Below are 26,027 nucleotides of genomic sequence, written 5' to 3'. Positions count from 1 at the left end.
TGGGAAATAGGATTTTTGTGTAGCATTAAAAAAAAAGTTTCCTAGCTATTTTTGTTGTTGTTCAGTCATTTTGATTGTGGCTGACTCTTTGTTGACTGACCTTCACTCCAGGGTACTACTTACATCGGCCTCTACCATTACAGTACTTCAAGGTTTGAACTCCCCTTCAAAGGAGAATGAACTTGGGGTTGCTAGAGAGGCAACCTCATTTCCCAAGAGACCTGTATTATCTAAATAGTTCAGGGTAGTAACAGTAAGCAACATCCAGAATTTTTATCATATCATGGCCTTGTCCCTTGTTTCTTCTCCAGGTCTGAAGCCACATGCTCAAATCCTTTAAGAGGATGGTGCTATCCAGAGATTCCTCCTTTTCTTTCCAGAGGTCTGAGTCCCAAGATCTTCTTTCCAAGAGGATAGTGATTTCAAGGCACATATATCCCTTCCCATCTTTTCTTTATAGAAAACTGGGATTTAGGAGCCCCCTTCTATATTCAAGAGACTAGGTCATGTGGCTCCATGTTCTCCTGGAGTCATGTAGTTGAGTGGGCCTCCCCCAGCCTCTTTTAGCCACCTCTTGGGGCACATGGTTAAGAACAAATGCAATTGCAACATGTCTCTGTCTCAGTTCTTGCCTCCCTATGGCTATCATTAATGGCTCGCCTGGGAAGGTCATGAAGATTCACACTCCAGGGTTCAGTTTCTACTCTTAACCTTTGCATAGTTCTCTCTCTATGATTTCTCTGTCCAAATCTCCTCTCTAACTATTCTTTCTCCCTAAATCTCTCCAGCAAAAAGGAATGACTTTGGCCCACAATAAGAGGCAATTATTCATCTTCAATGAGATGGGAATAGGTTGGCAAGCACCTCGGCACAGATGTCCTCAATCCTTTTAATGAAGATTTTAATTGGCATATCCATAGCCTCCACAGGAAGATGCCTTCCCTATACCTTCATCAAGTTAATCATATTCTTCTGATCAACCCTCTACCACTCAACCCTTTCTTATGGTTCATCTACATTTTCATTTTGTTCTCTCTAATCAGGAGTATTTTAAAGCGACAGTAGAAAACTAAAAGTTTAAACATGATGACTATAGAGGTGTTTAATATAGCTGTTCAAATTTTCTTATGCTAATTTACCATGATAGACACTAAGCTGTATAAGCTCTGATCAGTCAGTAAGAAAGTCGAAGAGAATTTGAATAAAGGCTGTCTCTCCTTTTTTAGACTTTATGCCATTAAATCTGACTTGAGAAATTTAAATACAGGTACAGTACAGAAGCAGGACACAAAGTAGGTTATAGTGTCAGGACATAAAGTAGGTTTGATTTAGAAAACATTGTAGTGGCAGGTCTCAGAGAGTGATCTGGAAAGAAGCAAAAGGTTAGAGCAGAGGTTAGGAAGTGTGGTTTTGATAAGTGAGGTGACACCTGGTCAGTTGCTTCTATCATTCCTGCCTACAAGATTATCGTGAAGACTCTGATATCATGCATCTCATTTGTTGTCATCAGTCTTTATAGCTATATTATTAGCTATAAGCTACTATTGCATAGAGAGGGTAGGTGGGGAATGGAAAGCATTGACTGACTCTAGATCTCTGACAAGGAGATATCTAAGAGATCATAAACAGAATAATTGTTGTTCATCTTTCATTTTGAAAGGATCAATGACATCACAATGTGATGGGTGATGTCTTGACTTGCTCATCAATTGGATTTAAATGAGGCAGAGTTGCATAAAGCTATCACACTTACTCTCTCTTCCAGAGTCATTGAAGTCCAATGTTAGGACAAAAGTCAAGATGATTGGCGATGGCCCAGGAGGCAGTGGATGACCTTGGTGTCTTTGATATTTAACAAAGCTCTAAGTGCCCCACAGTGTCGCCTTCATGGCCATTGAAACAAATTGTTCTTATCCACCCATTCTGCTGGGAAAAGTCTCCAGAATAATTATAACATTAATGGTAGATTTGTGGACCTGTAATTTCATTATTGTGAGCAAGATGGGAACTTCTTCCACTCTATGTAGATCAGAAATACCTCGGTAAGCTATAGTTTTAGAGAGCTGTCTATGCCACTGAAATATTAAGTGGCTTGTCCATGGTCACACAGCAAGTCTGTACCAGTAGTAGGTCTTAAACTCAACCTTCTTGAACAAGGCTACCCATCTAACCATTGACCAACAATGCCTCTTTATAACAATAATAGTAAAAACGTACTCTTCTCTCTGGTGACGCTGGCCTCCTAGCTGTTCTACAAATAAGACATTCTATCTCACAACTCTGGACATTCTCTCTGGCTGTTCCCCATGCCTGGAATGCTCTCCCTTCTCCACTCTGACTGCTAACTTCCCTGGCTTCTTTCAAGTCCCAACTAAAACCCTATTTTCTACAGGAAGGCTTCTCAACCCCTCTTAATTCCAGTGCCTTCCCTCTGTTACTTCCTACTTATCCTGTATATAGCTTGCTTTGGGGGAAAAGTCTCCCCCACCCCATTAGATTTTAGGCTTTTTGAGGGCAGGACTATCTCCTGCCCCTTTTTGTATCCCCAGTGCTTAGCACAGTGCCTGGCACATAGTAGGGGCTTAATAAATGTTTAATGAATTAATGGCTAACATTTGTAGAATATTTTAAGGCTTACAACTTCCAGTTAAGTAAAATAGCAGCATGAGAGTTTGTAGAGGTTCCCAGATTGCCAATACACAAAGCAGCAAATATCTGAAAGATATGGAGAAGGGATAAGGAAAACCACAGAAAAACACAAGAAAACTCCTCCAGTCCAGAAACTCAAAAAAAAAAAAAAAAGAATGCAAGAAGTAGCAGAGTCTAGAAGTCAGCTAAAGTCCTAGTGAACAGGTTTGAAGTTTTTGAGCAGTAGGAGAAATAAATGACCCTAGCCCTGGCATGTCAGAAGAACAGCAAGGGACAGATCCTGCCACCATAGGTCACTGTGCAAGGAGTCAGGACTCACATGAGAACTCCTCAGTGCACTAGGAGCCAGAGCAGGAGATAAGGTCAGCTCAGTGCCTGAGTACCCACACTAGTGAGCTTTGCAAGAGGCCTAAACCCAGGGTGATTACAAGCATCTGACTGGGTCTTATCAAGACTACAGCAGGAGATAGAGCTAACTCCTAATTAGGGAGTTTGCAAGTTTGCAAGAAATAGGAAGAGATGTATTAAGGCCACTGCCTGCAGTGAATCACTGGAAGATTGAGTCAGGAAACAGGACTGAAGAAGAGAATGAGGCTTAGTCCTCCACCTCAACCATAATGACAGTAGAAGTAGCAGCTAGACTATAGAGGGGACAGGACCAAATAGGTATTGCTCAACCTATCCAAGAGTTCTAGAGGGAGTGGAACCTGGCCCTACAAAAAGTTCCAGTCTAAGAACTCGAGAGCAAAAAAAAAAAAAAAAACATAATAAAAAGATACTATAGGTTAAGAAAAACCCAAGAGGCAAGCCCAAAAGAAGTGAATAACTTCACAGCAAGTAGGGAGAGATGCTCAGAGGGGAAAAAAATGGCCACAACAATAATTGGAAGAAATGAAACAAGAAATAAAGAGTAAAATTAAAACTGAAATTAGAGCTCATGAGGGGAAAAAATGGAAAGGGAATAAATAGCTTAGGACAGGAGGTTTGAAACCTTACCCAAGTAGTAGACACCATGAAGAAATAGAATGAAGCAATCAGAATTCAGTGACTACATGAAAAAACAAGAAATATTGGAACAAAATTAAAAGATTTAAAAAGTAGAAGAAAATGTAAGCTTTCTTCTATCAAAAACAGCCAATCTAGAAAACAGTTTCAGAAGACGTAATTTAATAATCATTTAACTTCCTGAAATGCATGACCAAATAAAACTGGATATCTTATTTCAAGAAACCAAAGGAAAATTTCCCAAATCTTTTAGAACAAGAGGGACAAGTAAATACAGAAAGACTATATTAGTAATCTCATGAAAGTAATCCCAAACTGAAAGAAAACATCCAGGAATGTCATAGCTAAAATTCAGAGCTTCCAAGTTAAAGAAAAAAATATTTCAAGCAGCCAGAAAGAGTTTAGGTACCAGGGAAGCACAGAGAGGATCACAAAACTATGCTGCAACTACTACAAAGGAGAGATAATTTGGGAATATGACATTCCAAAAGACTAAAAGATAGAGGCTTACAATAAAGAATATGACCTGAAAGCTGAATATAATTCTATAGACAGAAAATAAACTTAACATAATAGAGGACTTTCTAGCCTTCATAATGAAAAGACCAGAGTTGAGTGAAAACGTTGGCACGTTAACACAAAAATCAAAGGAAACTTATGAATTACATTTGGGAAATTTCAGGGGCCTAAATGGTGATATGGTTCTTATGTTTTAATAGGTGGAAAAATAACAAATATTTCTTCAGAATCATACTCTTCTCAAGGGACATAGAAGGAGTTAAGTAAGACAAACCTAGAGACTGAGTTTGGTTTTATTCTATTTTATTGGTTTTAAGAGGTGAAAGAAATGAGAGGGAAAAATAAATGCACTAAGGAAGAAATGAGGAGAAAGGGGGAGGTACTCACAATTTTGTATAATTGGTATGCACTAGAATATTGTACAAAAATGGAGAAAGATGTGCAAGGAGCAGGAATCTTATGAAATGCACTTTTATCTAGCCACACACAATATTTTTTTGTGTAAAAATGCATGAAACACAACAAATGAGCAGGACTGATGAAGGGGAGAGTGTCCAAGTCAAAGAGATAATAGTCACAAGCAAAACAAACTTTAGCTTCAGAAGGTGAATCCTAAAGCAGAGATTAAAAAGTAAGAAAATGCAAAAACTAGAAATTGCCATCTGGGATCAGGGAGGGGAAGAGGAAGAACAGGAACCAACCAATCATAGACTACTAGTGTTGATCAGATTCCTTCTCTTTCTCCACTCCCTTCTAATATTCAAAGAGGAGGACAGGAAAAAGAAAAGACAAATATAAGATATTGTGGAAGGAAATTCTCAATTAACAATCATAACCATGAGAGTGAATAGGATGAACTCACCCATAAAACAAAAGAGGCTAGCAGGATAGATTAGAAAGCAAAATCCAACAATATATTATTTATAGGAAAAACATTTGAAGCAAAAATATTCATGCACAGTTCAAATGAATAGCTAGAACAGAATTTATTATGCCTCAAATGAATAAAAAAGAGTGGCAATCATGATCTCAAATAAGGCTACAGTAAAAACAGGGTTAAAAGTGTTAAGCAGAGAAACTCCATTGTGCTCGTCAATGTATCATAAGTAATGAAATAATATCAGTATTTAATATAAATATGCACTGAATGTCATAGTATGCAAATACTTAAGGGAAAATTCAAATTATGGAGAAAATAGGTAGCAAAATCATAATAGTTGCAAACTGATATGTACCCCATTCAGATCTAAGCAAATCCAATGAAAAGATAAATAAGAAATTAAAGACCTGAGTAGAATTTTAGAAAAAGTAGATAGGATAGTTCTCTGGAGATTACTGAAAAAGCAGTGGCTTTGTGTTTAGATACCCTCAGTTTAAATCCCACGTCTGATGTGTGCTATCTCTGTGACACTGGGCAAATTGCTTAACCTCCCTGGGTCTATTTTCTGACCTGTAAAATGAAGGAATTGTATTAGCTAGCTTTGGAGGTCCCTTTCAGTTCTAGATCTGTTATTCTATGAATGGGAATAGAAAAAATATATGTATTTCCAAGTGAGATGTGGAACTTTTACAAAAATTGCCCATGTGCTAGGGCACAAAATCAAACAGATGCAGGAATATTAAACATTATTTGAAGGAAGAATTCAAACTTAAATGGAGACTAATTTAACCCTAAAAAATATGTGGATCAAAGAACAAGTCATAGGAAAAAAATAGACAATTTAGTCCAAAAAAAAATGACTGCAATGAGAAAATATACCAGAACTTTTGGAATAAAGCTGAAGTAGTCCTTAGAGGAAAAATTATACCTCCAAACACTTTTATCAACAAAGGAAAGAAAGAACAGATCAGTGAATTGGGCATGCAACTAAAAAAAAAAACTACAAAAGCAAGAAATCAAAAAACTCCAATTAAACTCAAAAATACTGAAAATCAAAAAAGAAATTAACTAAATTGAATTAAAAAAAGAATTCATAAAACTAAGGGCTGGTTGAAAAAAACTAGTAAAGTAGAATCTGCAAAACTGGTAAAGGAAAATGAAACTAGAGGCTGGTTTAAAAAAAAAAAACTAGTAAAGTAAAATCTGATTTCTTTAAAGAGGAGGAAAACTAATCTGCCAGTATAAAAAATAAAATACAGAATTCACAACACATGAAGAGAAAATAAAAGAAATTCTTTAAAAGTATTTTGTCCAATTCTACAACAACAAAATTGATAATTTGAATGAAGTGGGTGAATGCTTAAAAAATCTGAAATACTTAGATTAAGAAAACAAGAAAGAGAAAATTAAATAATGTACTCTCAGGAAAAAAAAAATTGAATGAACCATAAAGGAACCCCCAAAGAAAGAACCCTGGACCAGATGGGTTTCTAAGTGACTTCTATCAAACATGTAAAGAACAAGCAATTCCAATTTTATAAAAATTATGTGGAAAAATCAGAAAAGAAGGAATGTAAAATCATTCTATGAGATAAGTGTGGTTCCAATACTTAAACTAGGGAGAGATAAAGCGGAGAAAGAAAACTATAGACCAAACTCTCCTAAAGACTATTGATGGAAAAATATTAAAATATAGCAACTTGTTTTTAAATATTACATGATCAGATCATATTTATTATAGGAATGACTGCAGGGGCAGAGAGAGGATTAATCAATAACAGCAAAACCATAAATATAATATGCTATATTAATAGCAAAAACATTAAAAATCATGATTCTGTCAGTAGATGTAGAAAAAAGCTTTTGATGTCCTTTTTTGTCAAAAGCATAGAAACAAATAGACTATTCTTCAGCATGGTGAATAGCAGATAAGGCTAAGGACTTGATCTTTAAACTCACTGGTATTGTAATCTCCCAGGTGGGAAAATTTCCTCTACCAATTCAAGTTGACACCTTCTCTGCAATTTATTGTCTTAAAGAGTCACCTGGAACACTGAGAAATTAAGTGACTTTCCTACAGTCACAGATCCAGTATGTGGTAGAGTCAGTACTAAAATCCAGATCTGTAAGGCAGCTTTCTATGCCACTGTGCTATGCTATGCTACCTCTGTGATAAATATTATCTATTAAAAACCAATAACTAGCATTATCTGTAATGGAGAGACATTATGGGCCTTTCTAATAAAATCAAAGATAAAGCAGGGTATCCACTGCCACCACTGTTGTTTGGTATAGTTCTAGAAGTGCTACCTATATAAAAATAAGACAAGAAAATAAATTAATGAAATAAACATAAGCAAAAAAGGAAACAAAATAGCTACATTTTACAGATGATATGATAGTTTACTTAGAGAACCCTAATGATTCAACTAAAAATTAATACAAATAATTAATAACTTCAGTAAAGTATTAGGATCTAAAGTAACCCTCCCAAAAAAAAGCATTAGTGTCTGTATATTATCAACAAATCCCAATAAGAACAGATAGAAAAAGAAATTCCTTTCAAAATAACTACAGAATATATAAAATTATCTTTGACTCCACTTACCAACACACACACACAGGAATAATATGAGTGGAACTACAGAACACTGGTAAATAATTAAAGTATTATAGTTGAATGGAAGAGTTTGTAATTGAACCCTGCTAATGTAATAAAAATTACAATATTACCTCAAGTAATTGACAGCTTTAGTACCATACCAATCATACTAATAAAAAGTTACTTTGTAAAACTAGAAAAAATAATAAAATTTGTCTGGAAGAACAAAAGGTCAAGAATCACAAGGAAAATAATTTTTAAAAGAAGGAAAGCAGGAGAACTATATATAAGATCTAAAACAATACTAAAAATAATAAGCATCAAAACTATTTGGTACTGGTTAAGAAAACAGAAAAGTTGATCATAGAACAAGCAATTAAGAACAGAAGCAATTAAACATTGGCATAGGGTTTAATAAACTGAAGGACTTTAACTACTGAGTTAAGGACTCACTATTTGACAAAAATTTCTGGGAAAGCTGGGAAGCAGTCTGGGAGAAATTAGATTGAGATTAATATTGCCCATCATATACCACAATGAGATCCAAATTGATACCTAAATATAAAAGGTTATATCATAAACAAATTGGAGGATAAAGGAAGAATCTAACAATAGAAGTGTTCTTGACCAAACAAGGGAAAAAAGGACCACCGAAGATAAAATGAACAATTTTGATTCCATAAAATTGCAGAGTTTTTACCCATATAAATACAATGAAATTATAACTAGAAAGGAGAAAATGAACTGGAGGAAAATACCCATTTCAGAAAATTTCTCTGGTAAAGGACTAATTACCAAGCTATCTAGGGAATTGATACAAATATGAAAATAATAGCCATTACCAAATAAGTAAATGGCCAAAGGATATGAACAGGCAGTCCTCAGAAGAAGAAAAGTAAGCTATCAACAGCATATGCATTATTATACAACAGCCACAAGCATTATTATAAATAATAACAAGAGAAAGCTGTCAAAAATGACTGAAAAGAAATATGGCAACTGTTGGAGAGGGCCTATGGGAGGACAAGCACTGTTCACTGAGCTATGAATTGATCCAGTCTTTCTGAGAAACAATTTGGAACTATGCCCATAAAGAACCTAAACTGTATGTACCTTTTGATTCAGTGATACCACCATTGGGCAAATAGCAAAAAGAACAAAAACAGAGGGAAAGGACCCACATGTATAAAATGTTTATAACAGCACTTTTTGTTATGGAAAAAAACTGGAAACTTAGGGGGCACCCATCAACTGGGGAAAAGCTGAACAAATTATGGCGTATGTACTGGGATACTGTTGTATTGTGAGAAATGCTGAAAAATATGGTTTCAGAGAAACCTGAGAAAACTTGTATGAACTGATTCAATGTGAAGTGGGCAATAACAGAACAATTTATTCGATGACTATAATAATGTAAAGGAAAACAAGTGAGAAAGACTATGATTAATCCAATGACCAGTGAAATACCAAAGACTGATGAAGAATCATGCTTCCCAGCTCTTTGCAGTGAGGTAGAAGACCATAGAGGTTGTAGAATGAGACCTGCATTTTCAGAGGTGGCCAATATATAGATTTATTTGGTTTAACTTTATTGTTGCAAGTGAAGTCTTTTATTTTAGAGGTGTGGAGGAAATAGTGATCAGTGATAATGATACCAAAACAACAAAAATTGTTAAAAGTAAACAATGAAACATTTTAAAAATACACAGAAAAGAGCAGAAAGAAGTTCAGAAGGGCACATAGACAAGTAGGACAATGTTGGACTACTCTTTTAAAAGTAATATATACTTTAAAGGAAAGCTATGGATAATAGAGATTGATAGACAATCTCCCATGGGAAATAGGAAAACAGAGCTATACTGAACTAATAGAGTAGCTAGGTGGGACAGTGGATAGAGCACCAGGTTTGGAATCAGGAAGATTCATCTTCATAAATTCAAATCTGACCTCAGATACTTACTAGCTGTGTGACCACGAGCAAGTCACTTACCCCTATTTGCCTCAGTTTCCTTATCTGTAAAATGAGCTAGAGAAGGAAATGGCAAACCACTATAGTGTCTTTGCCAAGAAAACCCCAAAATGGGGCAATGAAGAGTCGAACACAACTGAAACGACTCATCAACAAAAAAATCAGTAGTGACTTGGAGGATTTTCCAGGGCATCTAGGCGGTGTAGTGTAGTGAATAGAGTGCTGGGCCTGGAATCAGGAAGACTTATCTTTGTGAGTTCAAATCCAGCTTCAGACACTTACTAGCTGTGTGACCCTGGACAAGTCACTTAACCCTGTTTGCCTCAGTTTCCTCATCTGTAAAATTAACTGGAGAAGGAAATGGCAAACCACTTCAATGGGGTCACAAAGAGTCAGACATGCCAGAAAAATAACTGAACAACAGCTTGACTCATGGGCTGCCTTGAAGAGTATCAGGAGTCATGTTACTCGGTGCTTTACCTTCTGCCATAGAGAATGCCCTTTAATGTTGTTTGAGAAACACAGAACCTTAGTTCATTTAGTTGACACATCTTATTTCGTAAGAAAAGAAACTGAGGGTAGAGAAGGGGAGGTCATTTAGCAAGTAAATAACAGAACTGGGTCTGCAACCAGAAGATTCTGACCAGTCACCTAAGACATGTTTGGTTCTCTTGGCCTTCCTTCCTCTTTGAAAATCTCTTTCCTGAGAGCCAAAAGTAAAAGAATGAGGGAAAGACGGCAGTGGGGCAATCAGGGGAGGCCTTCAATTCACGTTTTCACACTCCTCTTTCTCCTACTCTTCATTATGCCCTTTTCTCTCCTTCCCTTTCTCTCCCACCCTTGGGAGAAAGGAGACCTTTCTTGTTTTGGGATTCTCTTTGCCCTAGATTCTGCTCTGGCCACCAGGGTTCGGAAGCATGTGGGTGGAGTGGTCTGGAGAGACAACAGCCTCCAAGAACAAGGGAAAATGGTCTCAGACCACACCTCTCCAGTGGGCACGCTCTTTTTTAGCTTTGTGCTAGCACTGCAGAAGAGAACCCAAAATAGACTTTGTGGCTTCCTCTAGCAACTTCCACCAGACCTGGCACTAGAGAACCCTTTGAAGTGAGTTAACTACTAAGCATATTCCTCTCATGCCCTGTTGGGCACGCTCCACACTCAGGAGCCATGAGGCTCCCATCCTGGCCACTTCAGAATGAGAGTTGAGATAAGGATGTCCCCTGGGCAGTGTCATGGTGGACATTGTCTGGTCTGTCTTCAGGCTTGCTATAATACTTTAGAGGCATCTCCCATGTGATGGCCGGGGAGGCTGCTCAGCTCTCACTGTAGAACCAGTAGTTACTTAACCTTTTGCGCTTCCCTCTTCCCGGAGAGCATCAAGTCCATTGCCCTCGGAAGGGCCACTGGTTTCATTATTGGAGCAACATATTAATGATGGTATGGGCCTTCCAGATGACATGCTCCAAACTTCAGCAAAAGTGTGTGTTCCTCAAGAAAAGACCTAGTTGGACTCAACTTGACACATAAGCACAATATGTTTCCCATAGTATTTCTGTCATTGAGGAATACAGTCTCCAGGACTTACATGCATGTTGTGTCCTTTCATTCACAGTCCTCCTTTCTGGAATGTTCTCCTCTGTCTTCTCTTCTATCCATCTTTCACTGCTCAAATCAAGTCCCACCTCCCCCATGAAGACTTCCTTAATTTATCTTACCCTATCAGAACTCCCATAGCATTTAAAGTCTCTGCCACATACTTATTTACTCTTGTGGGGTTCATGTATATAAGTCTTCCCATATATATGGGAATGTATATGAAGGAGCCACCGTAGTTTAACACCCAGGACCTAGTCCAACAGAAGTTCAGCTTGCCTTTCCTTGACTTCCATCCCACACACTCACACACTTGAACCCCTACAATAGCTTTTGCTGGTCAGGATCTCTCCTAGGTTCTCAGGAATGGAATGCTTTTTCACATAGCATTTGTCTGACTACCTTGGGGCCTGGAGACTTGAGTGGAATGTCAGACTTGAAGGAGTTTATATGTATGTAAGTCTTCCCAACTTGAAGATAAGGAAGGATGCTATGCTTTTTTTCTGAATACATCATAGTATGTAACATGTAGCTGGTCACATGGCCCATTAGAATGTAAGACTCTGGAGAGCAGGAAAGGTTTCATTTTTATGATTGTATCCCCAGGGCCTAGAATACTGACTGGCACATTATAGCTATTTGCTGATTAATTGATTATCCTTTTTGATTGATTGATTGGGATAAGGTGCCCCATGAATATTGATTGTCCCTAGCCCTAAGAGATGTAATCTTGTGATCATATGATTGACTGATAACATCCCAGGGACTTCACACTTATGCTGTATAGAGCCCAAGGAACTTACAAAATGACACAATAAAAAAACCAACGTGTATATTTTGGAAGACTAAGCTGAAGACCACATGCTGAATGCGTTCAGTCACTTTGTCACAAAAATTGAAGAAAACCAAGTATTGGGCATTGCAGATTGGAGTTCTACTGAGAGTCTACCAGACTAAAAAGGCTCACCTAGAAAAGATTTGTTTTTATACAGGTTCTTGAAAATGGATTCTCCAACCCTAAATTCACTAAAAATCCTGTGGACGAAACTGTATTTACTAACACTGGCCTAGGATTCCCTTTTAAGTGTAATCATATCACAAGGTTACAGTATTTTAGGATCACAAAATATACTTGTTACATTGTAGAGCTATATAAAAGAGTAAAAATGTGTACTGTTCAATGCAATTAATTAATACAAATTATGTGTGTTGTTTCAAACCTCTTAACTAAGAATGACCAAAAAATAATAAAATGTTTACTTCGTTTTTTTTCTAGATTTTCTGAAGCAAAGGCCTTAGGAGAAAGTATAAATGAAGTAAGAAGTAAAATTGGTAAGAAAGTTCTTATGTTCTGTTAAGCAATTTTTCATAGACCTTTTCCATAGTAAAAATCAAGCCATAATATACCCCAAAATGAACATGGCCTTAGTTTTTTTGAATGCTCTTGCTGAGGTAGGGAGCTTTACAAAGACTCTTCCAGCACCATGAATATTACATACTCCTCTCAGTTTTCAGACAGTAGATGCTTTGGTAATCTTATTTGCTATGCCCCAGTACCCTCACTCTACCTAAGTTGTATGGGGTAAAAAGCTGATTTTTTAATTGTCTGCATTAAAGCATTTGCATGAGATGAGTTTTCTTGTTTTTCCAATATTTTGCAACAGGAGCTTCATTGCTCATAATTTTAACCTTACAATCCAAAAATTGTTTTTATTAAATATTTTCAAGTGCTTTGCAAGCATTTTTACAGTGTCCCAGAACTGCTCCATCCTGCTGCCCATGGCAGGTTTTCAGGAGCTTTGGCACATAAAGGTGGGCATTGCTCTGGGGTAGAATCAGACTCAGAAAAAAACATTCCTAACTGGCTGGTAACACAAATTGCTGACTCAGAACTCTTCACCGCTAAATGTCATTAGAAAACTATGAAAAGAGTGAGTCTAAAAGCAACCCTGCTAAAAGTATGGCATCATATCTTTTTTTTTTTTTCAAAAAAGAAAATGCTATCTTTCACACAGAGTGAATCAATACAACAGGGACACATTCATGGACAGGCTTGCAAAAAGGAAACCTTTCTCCCCATCACTTGCTACCCATGTTATCCGTATGCTCCAGACTGGTGTTAGTGGTACTCTATGAATTTAACAGTTTTTTTGCTCCCTATGTTCCTGCTATCCCACAAGAAAAAGGAGAACTAGACATGATCAAGGCGATTCTATCCTTTAGATTTTCCAGTGGAACAAAAGCCCTACAAAGCAATACGGTTGTCTTACTCTAACATTGCTAGGAAGCCCCAAGAACACATTGAATTAATTTTGTTCTGGGAAGCATGGAATCCACATTCTTCTTCCTGACTCTCAGGCATCAAAGCCCCTAGATATGAATGAGCCACATCATGGCAACTAAACTCCTTCAAGTCTGACATTCCACTCAACAGTCTCCAGGCCCCAAGGTAGTCAGACAAATGCTATGTGAGAAAGCATTCCATTCCTGAGAACCTAGGAGAGATTCAGACCAGCAAAAGCTATTGTAGGGGTGCAAGCGTGTGGGTGTGTGGGATGGATGTCAAGAAAAGGCAAGCTGAACTTTTGTTGCACCAGGTCCTAGGCATTAAGCTATGGTGGCTCCTTCAGGAGGAAAGGAGTCCTTTGAAGGGCTGGTTTGATGCAGCAGGCTGGCATTGGTGTAGTGCAAAAATAAACCTCTTAACCTCTCTGAGCCTTATGTGTATAGGGATTTCATGTGTACCAGGTACTTCAATGATGGCCCGAACTGGTCCAGAACTATCCTAGCTTATAGGAGAGGAAATGGCCTCCATCAAGGCAGTAGCAAAGAGATGAGAATAATATCTGGTCATCCTACCCAAAGAGTTGTTGGGGATAAAACTAAGATGATGTGTGTGGAATTGCAAAGTATAATACCCAATATCAAGGTGAGGTGTTATTAATAAAATAGATCAAGATTTGGTTCTTTCAGGAGTAATGATGATGCATACTATACGCCTCCAGAGAAAGAATTGATATTGTTTGAATACAGACTGAAGCATGCAATTTTTTCCACTTTCTTCCTTTCATTCTTTTTTCTTTTATTTGAGTCTTCTTGTACAAAATGACTAATATGGAAGTGTCTTACATGATTGCACATGTATAACCTATATCTGAATGCTTACAATCTCAGGAAGGAAGGAGGGAAGGGAAGAATGGAGGGATAGAATTTGAAACTCAAAACTTTTAAACAAATGTTAAAAAGTTGTTTTAAAATGTAACAGGGGGATATATTAAAATAAAAAAAAAGAAAACAGATTTGGTTTTTTGAGAAGCCCTGTAATCTGTAAGCCAGAAAAAGCTGCTTCTGATTTGCCAATTAAGTGTGTTATTTAATGAAACGTATTATTTATATAAAGCCACTTATGTTGGGGAGGAGGGAGTTCTGAATACAGTGGCTTAATGACACGTTCTCCAGAATTCAGGATTATGCTCTACGTTGCTAGGACACGAAAGGGCAGATTCTCCAGAATGTAGACAAATGATGCAATTAGTTTTGCTAATGTGATAACTTAAGAGTTGTATTAGTGTTGAGTTTAATGGTATGCTACACAAGCAGAGAGTAACCAGTGATTTCAGTTGATAGTGTCGTGCTAATGAAGCTGAGACCATGTGTTTCATTCTGTTCCCAGTCATTCCAGTGTTGACCAACCACGTGATAGATTTGTGCTGTTAGGCACAAAGGGGTCAGGCAAACCAAAGAACGTGGATTAGTGTCATCTCATCTCCACTTCTAGGGGGGATAAAGTAAAACTGTTTAACCTACAGCCTATCTCTTAAAGATGCTTTGTATATTAAGATAATATATTTATGATTAAGTGTACATAAAAGGGGACATATGTATGCAGAATTCCAGGGAATCACTCAAAAAGTTTGGTTTCCAAAGGTATTTATGCCATTTCTGGGTATATTTTTCCTAAGGAAAAATTAAGTCAAGTGATGTTTGCTGTCCCAAAAAAAGTCATCTTTTCCCTTTAGTAGATGCAGAATCATTTAATCCTCTAAGGAACTGAGAGGAAGGGCTCCATGACCATATGGGAGGAGGTACTGACCCATTGGCAGAATTGCTCTAATGTATGTCTTTATTCATGGAGACAGTTTTAGGGAGGTAAGATTGCTGTGCGTGGGATGGTGACTCAGCTCCGGTCTGGGATGGCAACACATCCTGTCTCTAAGTCCTGCAGAGAGCAGGGAGAATGCCAAGGAGTTTACAGTGGGAGCAGGCCTGTGGAGGTTTCCAGTGTTAGTGACACTGGCATTGTCAAAGGAAATTAAATTTACATTTCTCAACCATGTCAAGATTATACCAAATCAACCAAACATATTTAGGATTCAAATTGCTAACACCATTTTAGTTCAGTTGATTTTTTTTTCCTTGAAATTACTATCTGGATTTGTTGCCTTTTTAGATTCATTCCCAGGCTCCATGAAGGGTATTGTTTGAGTTATGAATAAAACTGGTCTGTGTGGCCGTAGAAAGCAGTCACACAGATAAGTCTGCCTTATATGACATAAACTGTGTTTTGTGCATATTCATACACATGCCTTCTAGTAGTCATCTAAGTTAAGAGTGCCAGAGAAGGCAGTATGGCAAGGGAAAGGGAGAGGAATAGGCTTCATGAGTACTGGTTTGGGGTGTTGGGGTAGAACAAGCTACCCCCATTTGGTTTCACTGACACAGGTTCTAGCATCAGTGTTTCTACTAGTGGCAGTGACCTCTTTGGCGACAATTAGGCAAGGCTGTTAGGTGGCAGTATGGTCAAGTCTTAGAATTAGAAACATCCTCGGAGTTCATGTAATCTAGGCCATACCTGAGCAAGAATCCCTTCATAGAATATCCCCAAATGGTCATATAGCTTTTGTTTAAAGCTCTCCTATGGGCTGTAGCTCACTCCCTGTCAATGTAGCCTTTTCTTCTTTGGGATAAGTCAACATTAAGAAGCTTTTCTTTACATTATGCCAAAGTCTGCCTCTTTGCAATTTTGAGTCATTGCTCCTAATTCTGTCCTTTGGGGACAAATAAAATAAATCTAATCCCTCTTTCACATGACAGCCCTGCCAATATTTAGAGGTTGTTATCATAGCCCTCTTCCTGAGCATTCTCTTCACAAGTCTAAACATCCCTAGTTCCTTTGATCAACACTCATCTGGTATGGTCACTCATCTGGTATGATCTCAAGGCTTGCACCATCCTGGTGGCCCTCTTTTGGGTGAGTGAGAGCAGCTAGTAATTAAGAGGAAAGTTACAAAACCAGGCAAGACTTCCTAAGGGGTAAGTTGTCTCTGACTTTGATTCTAAATTCCAAAAAGGGAAAAAAATCCAACCCAAAACATTAAAACAAACAATTTTTTGAAAAATTTTTCTCTGGAACATTGGGATTTGAAAAAATACCTTCCCAGGATGGGGCCTTCATCAGTAAGGTTTACTGATATGTCAAATGGACACATGTTTGTGTATTTTTCCTTAGTTAGCTTGAACCTCTTTTAAAATTAACTTTTCTTTAACATATCCTTTGTAAGTTTGCTCTTGTTCAATATCCTGTCATAGTGATGATGACCAGAAGCCATCTGAATACTTTTGGCAAGGCATACAAACCCAGATATAAACCCATATTCATCTCTCCACTTAAAAGAGAATATAGGAGAGGATTCTGGAAAGATGGCAGAGTAGGTCAGAAAATTCCAAGCTCTCCAGATTTCCCCCATAAACAAGACAAAATAATGCCTCAGGGCAAACATAGAGTGGTAAAAATAAACAAGAGTTGGGGCAGAACAGTGGTCCTCCTGAGACAACCAGAGAAGATCCAAAGAAAAGTCCCAGGACCAAGGTTTGGTCCCTGTGAAGTGTAAAACACCTCCAGGCTAGTTCTACTGAAATAGCAAGTGGCGAACCCTGGGGCTAGCTGAGCTGGGAGGTAGCCTCTGCCCCAGCCACAGGAATTTTCACCTCTTGGACAGTGTGGGGAGTCAGGAGTCTGAACCAGGAAAGATTGAGGGAACTTCTGCTGGAAAGGGTTACCAGGCCCAGCTGGGCTGCCGAGATGCGGCCTTGGGCAAGAAGGAACCATCACACATCCAGTGATGCAGAAGCAGTGGGGAGGGGAAGCAGTTGGCTAGAGGGTGGAGTTCTTGGTTGCAGTTCCAGGCCAGAGGGGAGAACTGAAGAGGAACCTGAGGCCAGAGATACCATCCTCCATACCCTAGGGCTAGAGGTGATTATAATAATAAGCTGCTACAAATTTTAAAACAAATGAGTAGGCAAAGGAGATGGAACCCAATTATAGAAATGGGAATGGAGAAGACTGGAGTTCATCTTCACTGGAGGATACTGATGCAAAAAAAGCCTGTCCTACTCCAAAGAGAAACGTCAAATGGTCATCTGCACAAGAAGAATTCATAGAAGAACTTAAAAGACTTTAAAAATCAAATGAGAGAAATAGAGGAAATTTTTTTTAAAAATAAGAACAATCCAAGAAAAACAAGAAGATTATGAAAAGAAAGTCAAATGACTAGAAAAGGAAATCCAGAATCTTAAGGAAGAATATGACTTCTTAAAAATTAGAATTGGTCTTGATAGACTTGGCTCTTCTCAGCAATACAAGGATCTAAGACAACTCCAAAAGACTCCCAATGATTGATTAGAGAAATGCAAAGCAAAACAACTCTGAGGTACCACATCACACCTATCGGATTGACCAACATGACAAAACAGGAAAATGATAAATGTTGGAGAAGATGTGGGAAAATTGGAATACTAATGCATTGTTAGTGGAGTTGCGAAATGATCCAACCATTTTGGAGAGCAATTTGGAACTATGCCCAAAGGGCTATAAAAATGTTCATACCCTTTGACCCAGCAATACTTCTTGAGCTATATCCCAGAGAGATCATATAAATGGGAAAAGGACCCACATGTACAAAAATATTTATAGCAGCTCTTTTTGTGGTGGCAAAGAATTGGAAATTGAGAAGATGGCCATCAATTGGGGAATGGCTGAACAAGTTGTGGTATATGAATGTAATGGAATACTATTGTACTATAAGAAATGATGAACAGGCTGACTTCAGAGAAACCTGGAAAGATTTGTATGGTCTGATGCTGAGTGAAGTGAGCAGAACCAGGAGAACATTGTACACAATAATAGCCACATTGTGTGATGACTAATATTGATAAACTTAACCCTTCTCAGCAATACAAGGATCTAAGACACCTCCAAAGGCCTTGTGATGGAAAATACTATCCACAAAGAAGAAAGAACTATGGAGTTTGGATACAGATCAAAACATACTATTTGCTATTTTTTTTTTCTGTGGTGTTTTGTTTCCTCTTTCTGGTGGTTCCTCCTATTGGTTCTAATTCTTACTTACAACATCACTAATATGAAAATATGTTTAATAGGAATGTATGTGTATAGCCCATATCAGATTGTGCACCGTCTTGGGGAGGGAGGAGGAGAAAAATTTAAAACTCAAAAACTTATGGAAATGATTGTTTATAATTCAAAATAAATTTCTAAAAAAAGAAGAAAAGCTTTTATCTCCCAAAAAAAAAAGACTCACAATGGAAGATGTTATCCATATCCAGAGAAAGAACTATGGAGTCTGAATGCAGATAGAAGCATACTATTTGCTCTCCTTTTCCTTTGTTGTTTTGTTTTATTGCTTCATTCTTGTGGTTCCTCCCATTAGTTCTAATTGTTCTTTACATCTTGACTAATGGGAAAATATGCTTAATATGAATGTATAAGTAGAGCCTATATTAGATTACATGACATCTTGGGGGGGAGGAGAGGGAGGGGGAGAAAATTTAAAACTCAGAATCTTATGGAAGTGAATGTTGAAACTAAAAATAAATTAATTAATTATTCAAAAAAAGAAAATTAGAAATGGTCAAGGACAAGGTCAAGGAAAATTAGAAAAGGTCGGTGAAGTTATGAGACCAAGAAATAATAAAACAAGATATAAAGAATGAAAAAATAGAAGAGAATGTGAAATATCTCATAAGGAAAACAATTGATCTGGCAAACAGATCAAGAAGAGAAAACATAAGAATAATCGGACTACCTGAAAGCTATGATCAAAAAAAGAATCTTGATACAACAATACAAGAAATAATTGAAGAAAATTGTCCTGAAGTGTTAAAACAAGAGGGGGAAGTAGAAATAGAAAAAAATTTACCAATCAGCACCTAAAAGAGATCCTATGAAGAAAACCTACAGGAATATCCCAAAACTCCCAGCTCAAGGAGAAAATATTATGAGCAACAAGTAAAATAGAATGTAAAGAGAAAAGGAGGTGCAGGTGACTGACTTTCAGGCAGGGTGTTATATCTATGCCTTGGTGTGGTCAAGGATCTTGGATTGAAAAATGACTTTGTTGATTCACCTTAGATGAATTCCTACCTCCTATTCTTCTAACTCCTATGATTTCAAACCTCCAGCTACCGAAGGGAGAATCCTTCTCCCCTCTAATTAAACTTTCACTGCCATCTGGCTCAGTCATATCTCTCTAGGGCTCCTTTTCCCTACCTTCTGTCATGCCCTCTGGAACTTGCACTGTATTGTTAACAAACTCCCCACCATCCTTAATCATTTCTTTTCATGCTCCTTCATATTCTGGTAATAAGTGAAGGTTGACTTTTCCCTGAAGGTATCACATTTGTTGTCACTCCCTCCAGTAATGGCCACTTCTTGCTTCATATGCCCCATCACACAGGGCTAGTCAAAAAAGTCAGTGTATTTCCTTGCTCAATGCTGCTATTTTTAGAACCTCTTTTTGAACTTTTGCTGCTCATCATTTTCTCCTTCTTTGAAGTTCACCTCATCTGACCATTGACTTAATAACTGTTTTCAATTATATAAAATGGTATTACATACAGAAAGCACAGAAGAATTGCTTTTCTTCTTTACACAGAGGCAAAAATTAAGAAATTAGTTTAAACTGCGTTAGGAAATTGTTGATCAAAATAAAGAAGTCTTTTACAAAATGCAATTAACTTCTGACACTAGCCACCAAGAGACAATTTAGAGACTGAATCTTGGGGAAGCTACCATTTATCTGGGGTGGTTTAGGTGTTGATCTTGAAGTAAAAGAGGGACCAGCTGACATGCTAAGATACCTTCACTTTCTTTTCCTACACTACATTTGTTTAGATTGTCATTTGCTTTACAGAAAGCTGGGTGTCACTGACGCTGTAGGACTTTCACCAAGATATATACATACATTCATATATATATATATATATGTGTGTGGGTGGGTGTGTGTGTATGTACAGTACTATCATGACCCATGCAAATAGTTTAATGAATTCATGAAACTGATAAAATATTTTGCTGTCACTGTGTGGAGATCAGATAAAACCATGGTTGGATGCAAGTTAGAGGATCTTAAGGGCAATGAGGAGAATGTTAATTGGTCAGAGGGTAGTCTAAAAAAACCTTGAAACCAGGAGTAGCTACTCAAGGGAAATATGTCAAAGCAGACCTGAGGAATCATGGATTGTTAGACCTAGAAGAAACTTTAGAGAATACCTAGTCCAACAACCTCATGAGGTTGACTTTGTTCAATATCCCACAGCTAGTTAGTGCTCAAACTAGGACTGAAATTCAGATCTGCTGACTCAAAGTTCCTTATTCATTCCACTATACCCCACTCAAGGTCCACTTGGTGCCAGGCAGAATTCAGGTAAAGAGAGAAGCCCCAAGTGAGGACTCAGGTGACTATAGAGGGATGATGAGGAGGAGCTGTATAGTGGTCCCAAAGACTGTCAGTCAATAAAAAGAAGAGTGACATCCTAGACCAGTGCCAAAAGAAAGTAGGGACAGAGCTGGGCATTTCCCGAGTTAGAACTGTTAAAAATCACACTGCAGCATTAACTGCAACAAACTAGTTTTAAGTCATGACATGTGTTTGTTTGTCCCACCACCAACAAAAAAAAAAGAAAAGAAAAATACTTGTAAATAAAATGCGAGGGAATCATCTGTTTGAGAATTGCCCTGAGTCTAGTTGGCCACTTTGGGTGGTGTTTTAACTCTCCAGTATATAATTCAGATGCCCCCAGGTATTTTTTTTTTTAGTAAAGACAAGCTTATGGTGGATAGGGGCATTCTATTTTTCCCAACTTTCTGTGCTTAATATTGTAGATAAGGCCACAGAAAGCAGACTTCTGTTTTGTCCAGGTTGTTCTCACATAAAAGTTGAGCCTTAGGTACCTGTCTACCATGGCAAACATGATGACACCTATCAGAGACAAGAGATCAATTCAATGAAACTAACTCATCAAATCACTCATTGCAGTTGCCTTAAGAAACTTGACTTCTTATTGTGGCAAATTGAATTAAAATAAAATGCACAAATAGTGAATTGTTATGAAGCAAAAGGAAATCGAGGTTTTTCTGATTGATGTGTAGGGAGCATAGGGGCCCACAGAGGGATAGCACTATAATTATTTTTTATAAAATGCTTTAAAATAAAATTCTTCCACCATATCATAGAGCCAATTCAGGCCTTTAGATGACTATATATTCCAAGCACATTCTAGGGTAAATGTACAAAGAAGGAAAAAGGAAGAAAAATTTCTTCCCTTGACATGCTGCTTTTCATCCAAGGATTTCAAAGCACTTTGCCAATGTATACTGTTATCTAGAGAACAGAATAACCCTGCAGAAAAGTGTCAGCTTCTATAGAATACATGAAATCCCCTGAATAAGGTAAAAAGGGGACAAATGGAAGTATATTTTAATGTAATCCATCAATGCCAAAGGCCATCTATGCACTATTATAGAAAGTAAGATATCTTTAAACACCAGTGGCAAAAAGCCGTGGTTTTTTTAACCTTCCTGAATTGCCTAGGGTAGGGAAGAGGGTAAGAGAATTTGGCTGTAGTTTCCTCCCAGTTCTTGACTACAGTTCTAAACAGGAAATGCATTTCATTGTTTTCACCCTGATTATGAGGGAGAATAATCATGGTGTCCTTTGTGTCACTGGGGGACAGATTTTGTCAATGGTGGGAAGAATGTTGGGTGACTAGTATTAGCAATCATTTTGTTGTTCCCCTTGTCCGTTTTCTTTAAACATCAAATGGGCCTGGCTACTGTAAACCACAGCTAGATCCAAGGAGTGTGTAACTACTCCTACTCAAGAGGATACACTCCCCTAGGGTGGGGACGGCCTCAGTTTATTGCTGGTGTCACACAGTAAGTAACATGACTCTGGCTGGAAACTTGCTCTCTAATACACAGTCTACACCACAGCCTATGTAAGCTTGTCTAAAAATACTTCTGCAGGCACAGCGGCACAATTTCCAAGCAGGGCTGGGTTGGGTGAAACTTGAGAGTGAGATTAGAACCCTATGCTAAGGCATTTGTGGTCCCCTTCAGGTGTGTGTAGGACTGCTTTATGGGATTATGGGATTCAAGAGGAACAGGAATTGATAAGCATGGGCAATCCCCATCACAGTATGCATGTTATGAGCAAGGACCAGTACATGCAGCACCAGGGAGACAGGCAAGGTATGGAGGAGTATGGATGGCAATAGCCTCTTGGGCAACAACCATGGAGCAGGCTCAAATGGGGTAACTACGGGAAGAGGAATTTTTACATAGCAACGTCAACATGAAAGCTGGTTAACAAGCAGTAAGCTAGAGCTGGGGGATGGCAGGGAAAACACAGGGATAGCAGAGCAACTCAGGGACTAGCCGGCTGGGACGGGAACCCTCTGTGTATCTGAGCATAGACTTCTGGTCAGCCTGGGAGCCAGAGTCACCATGAGCATCAGGTTTGACAAACCAACCCATTGTTTGATTCCCAAATATTTACCAAGTGCCTCTGTTGTGTTTATAGCTATACTGGGAAAGGGAAAGGGAAGAAGCATTTATACAGTGCCTGCTATGTGCCAGGCACTATGCTAAGTGCTTTTACAAATATCTCATTTGAGCCTTACAACAACCCTGAGAAATAAGGGGTGTTATTATCTGTGGGGTATTATGAGAGATAAAGCTACTACGCCTAACGTATCCCTTCCTCTGTATAATGTAACACTTATCTTGGGGCAGGTAGGTGGCATAATGGATAGAGCACCAGCCCTGGAGTCAGGAGGACCTGAGTTCAAATCCAGCATCAGACACTTACTAGCTACGTGACCCTGGGCAAGTCACTTAACACTGATTGCCTACACACACACACACACACACACACACACACACACACACACTCACACACAAACTATAACATAACACTTATCTCAAGTTAGGGTAGTGAGTAGAGGAGCCAGTGAGGGAAGAGTATTGAGTCCAATTGGAATTAGACTGTAAACTCCTTGAAGGCAAGGATCGTCTTTCTTTTTTGTATTGGTATCCCTGGGGCTTAGCATAGTGCCTGATGCATAGTAGGTGCTTAATAAATGTTACTGACTGACTGATAGGATAACCAATATAGTGCAATGTGGTGGAAGTCAAAGGAAGAAACAGTTTCAGAAAGGATAGAAATAGTCATTGGTATCAAAAGCAACTGAGCACTAAAGGAGAAGGATGGAGAAAAGGCCAGTGAGTTTGGCAACAGCATGTAGCATAGCATGTCATAATCTGGGCAACATGCATTTTTTTGTCTGCTTGGTTTTTCTCATGTGGAAATAAACTGCACTGTGTGGTGACATGTCAAGAAGTGGCGTGAAGGACATCAAGGACGTGCATGACCAGAAAAGGAGCTGGGCTCAATATGTAACAAGGGTGAAGGATAACAGAAGGACAGGCCTCTTTGCTGCCCTGGTACCCACAAAAATGCTGAAAGAACCAGATGCCTTAAAAGCTTTCCCCTATGAAGTATTTATGGGAAAACATGGACAAGAATTGTACGTGATGAGAAGGCACAGATGGGTTTCAGTCTACACTGGCAGAGAGAACTGAGGTCACCAATTCATTAAATAGTGAAGTATCACTTATATTCCCTGAATGTTCTACCGTAGGTGGTGATGAAAAAACAGTGTGAGATTAATAATATTTATTGGGCAAACCACATTTTAATTGAGAATTAATTATACACATTTTTTTAACTAGAAGGAAGACTAGCTGGCTTCTGAGAATAGTACTTTCGAAGTAACTCTTGCATCTTTGCCATCTCTCTCTACTCACATAGCTATTACCTTAGTTCAGGTCCTCATCACCTCTTATTGAAATATTTCCCTGTTCCAGTTTCTACAATCCATCTTCCATATAGCTACCAAAATAATCTTTCTAAAGCACAGGTGTCTGACCATGTTACTCCACCCACTCGAGAACCTTCAGTGGCTCCCTGTTGCCTCTGATGTAAAATACAGACGCCTTAATTTGGTGTTTTAAGCCTTTCACAATCTGACTCCAGCCTACTTTTCAAACTTATTTCACATTACTCCCTACATTCCAATTAAACTGGCCTACTCTCTCTTCCCTAAATGTGGCATTCCATCCTCCACCTCCATACCTTGTCACAGGCTGCATCACTGTCTTCACTACCACCACCATCCCGCCATGCCTGTAGTTCGCTCCCGCCCCATTCTGTCTCTTGGAATCCTTAGCGTTCTTCAAGACTCAGCTCAGATGAAAAGCTTCACGAAGCCTTTCCTGACCCCCCTGGCTTCCATTGTTCTCTTCCTTCTCAAACTATTGTGCATTTATATATTTTCGTGTTATCTTTCCCCATTTAGAATGTAAGCTTTTTGAGGACAGGGATTGTTTTTCAAGTTTATCTTTGTATCCCCATCACCTAGCACAGTGCCTTTCACATTGTAGGCATTTAAGAAAAGCTTGTTGTTGTTAAATAAAGATGTCATCGGTCATCTGTGAGAGAGTATTTCATTGCAGTAGTAGAGATAGAAGCCAGATTGCAAGTTGGTGGACAAGGCGAGTGAGGCAAGAGGAAATGGAGGCAGTAGGTACCAAATACTCATTGAGAAGGTTAGCAGTGAATGTCAAGAGGGAAATAGGATTGGAGCTCAAGACAGCAAAAAGCTCATGCAAAATATTTTGGAGACCAGTACGTTTTTGAAGGCAGAAGGGAAGGAGCCAGTAAAGAGTGGGAAAGATGCTGCAAGTGCCAGGAATAAGTGATGAAGTCCCAGCCTCCACCATGGATACACCTCAAGGGAAAGGGAAAATCTTTGTTGGCTCAGACATGTGACAGAATTGAATCTAGGGCAGGCAGCTCTCTGTTGGTGTTCTAGGAGTGAGGACCTGCCCACGCAGACACATGTGTGGGGTTATCTTTCTCGGACTTGCAGCCTACAAGCAGAAGGCAAAAACACACATGAAGGGAAGATGTCTCTGGACTAAGACCCATCAACTAGTCAACATTTATTGAGCACCTACTGTGTGCCAGGCACTATGCTAAGCTCTAGGGATACAAAAAGAAGCAAAAAACGGCTCCCCCCCCTTCAAGGAGCTCACAGCAAATTTGCATGGTTTGCCCAGAGTCACATAGCTAGTATGTGCCAAAGGTAGGATTTAAAACTTAGTCAAGAAGACATTTACTACCTATGTGACCTTGGGTAAAAATTTAACCTTTCTAAGCCTCAGTTTCCTTATCTATAAAATGAATGGGTTTGACTGGATAGCTTCTGAGTAAGATTCCTGATCTTAAGTCACAGGATAGGGGACAACTAGCATAGTGAAGGCATTAGAAAAGAGGACATTTAGCAAGTTGCCTGGAAGGCTCAGAACAGCGAAGAGCAGTAAGTTGATGGTAGTGGTGATGATGATGATGATGATGATGATGATGATGATGATGATGATGATGATG

The 26,027-nt window shown here is 38.5% G+C and overlaps 1 protein-coding gene across 2 annotated transcripts in view; it reads left to right on the top strand.

The window, feature by feature from the left end:
* The window catches only part of LOC114053478 (kinesin-like protein KIF6), a 451,087-nt gene that overhangs the window by 326,007 nt on the left and 99,053 nt on the right, over positions 1-26,027 (top strand). For both annotated transcript variants that reach the window (XM_027876578.1, XM_027876577.1), the window contains one exon: positions 12,494-12,549. In XM_027876578.1, the coding sequence (XP_027732379.1) occupies positions 12,494-12,549 (56 nt within the window). The remainder of the gene's footprint in view (positions 1-12,493; positions 12,550-26,027) is intronic.

This window comes from Vombatus ursinus, unplaced genomic scaffold (assembly GCF_900497805.2).
Source record: "Vombatus ursinus unplaced genomic scaffold, bare-nosed wombat genome assembly UNPS02014811.1, whole genome shotgun sequence".
Classification (NCBI taxonomy): Eukaryota; Metazoa; Chordata; class Mammalia; order Diprotodontia; family Vombatidae; genus Vombatus; species Vombatus ursinus.
The sequence above is the reverse complement of the archived record's forward strand: the minus strand, read 5'-3'. Positions and strand labels throughout refer to the sequence as shown.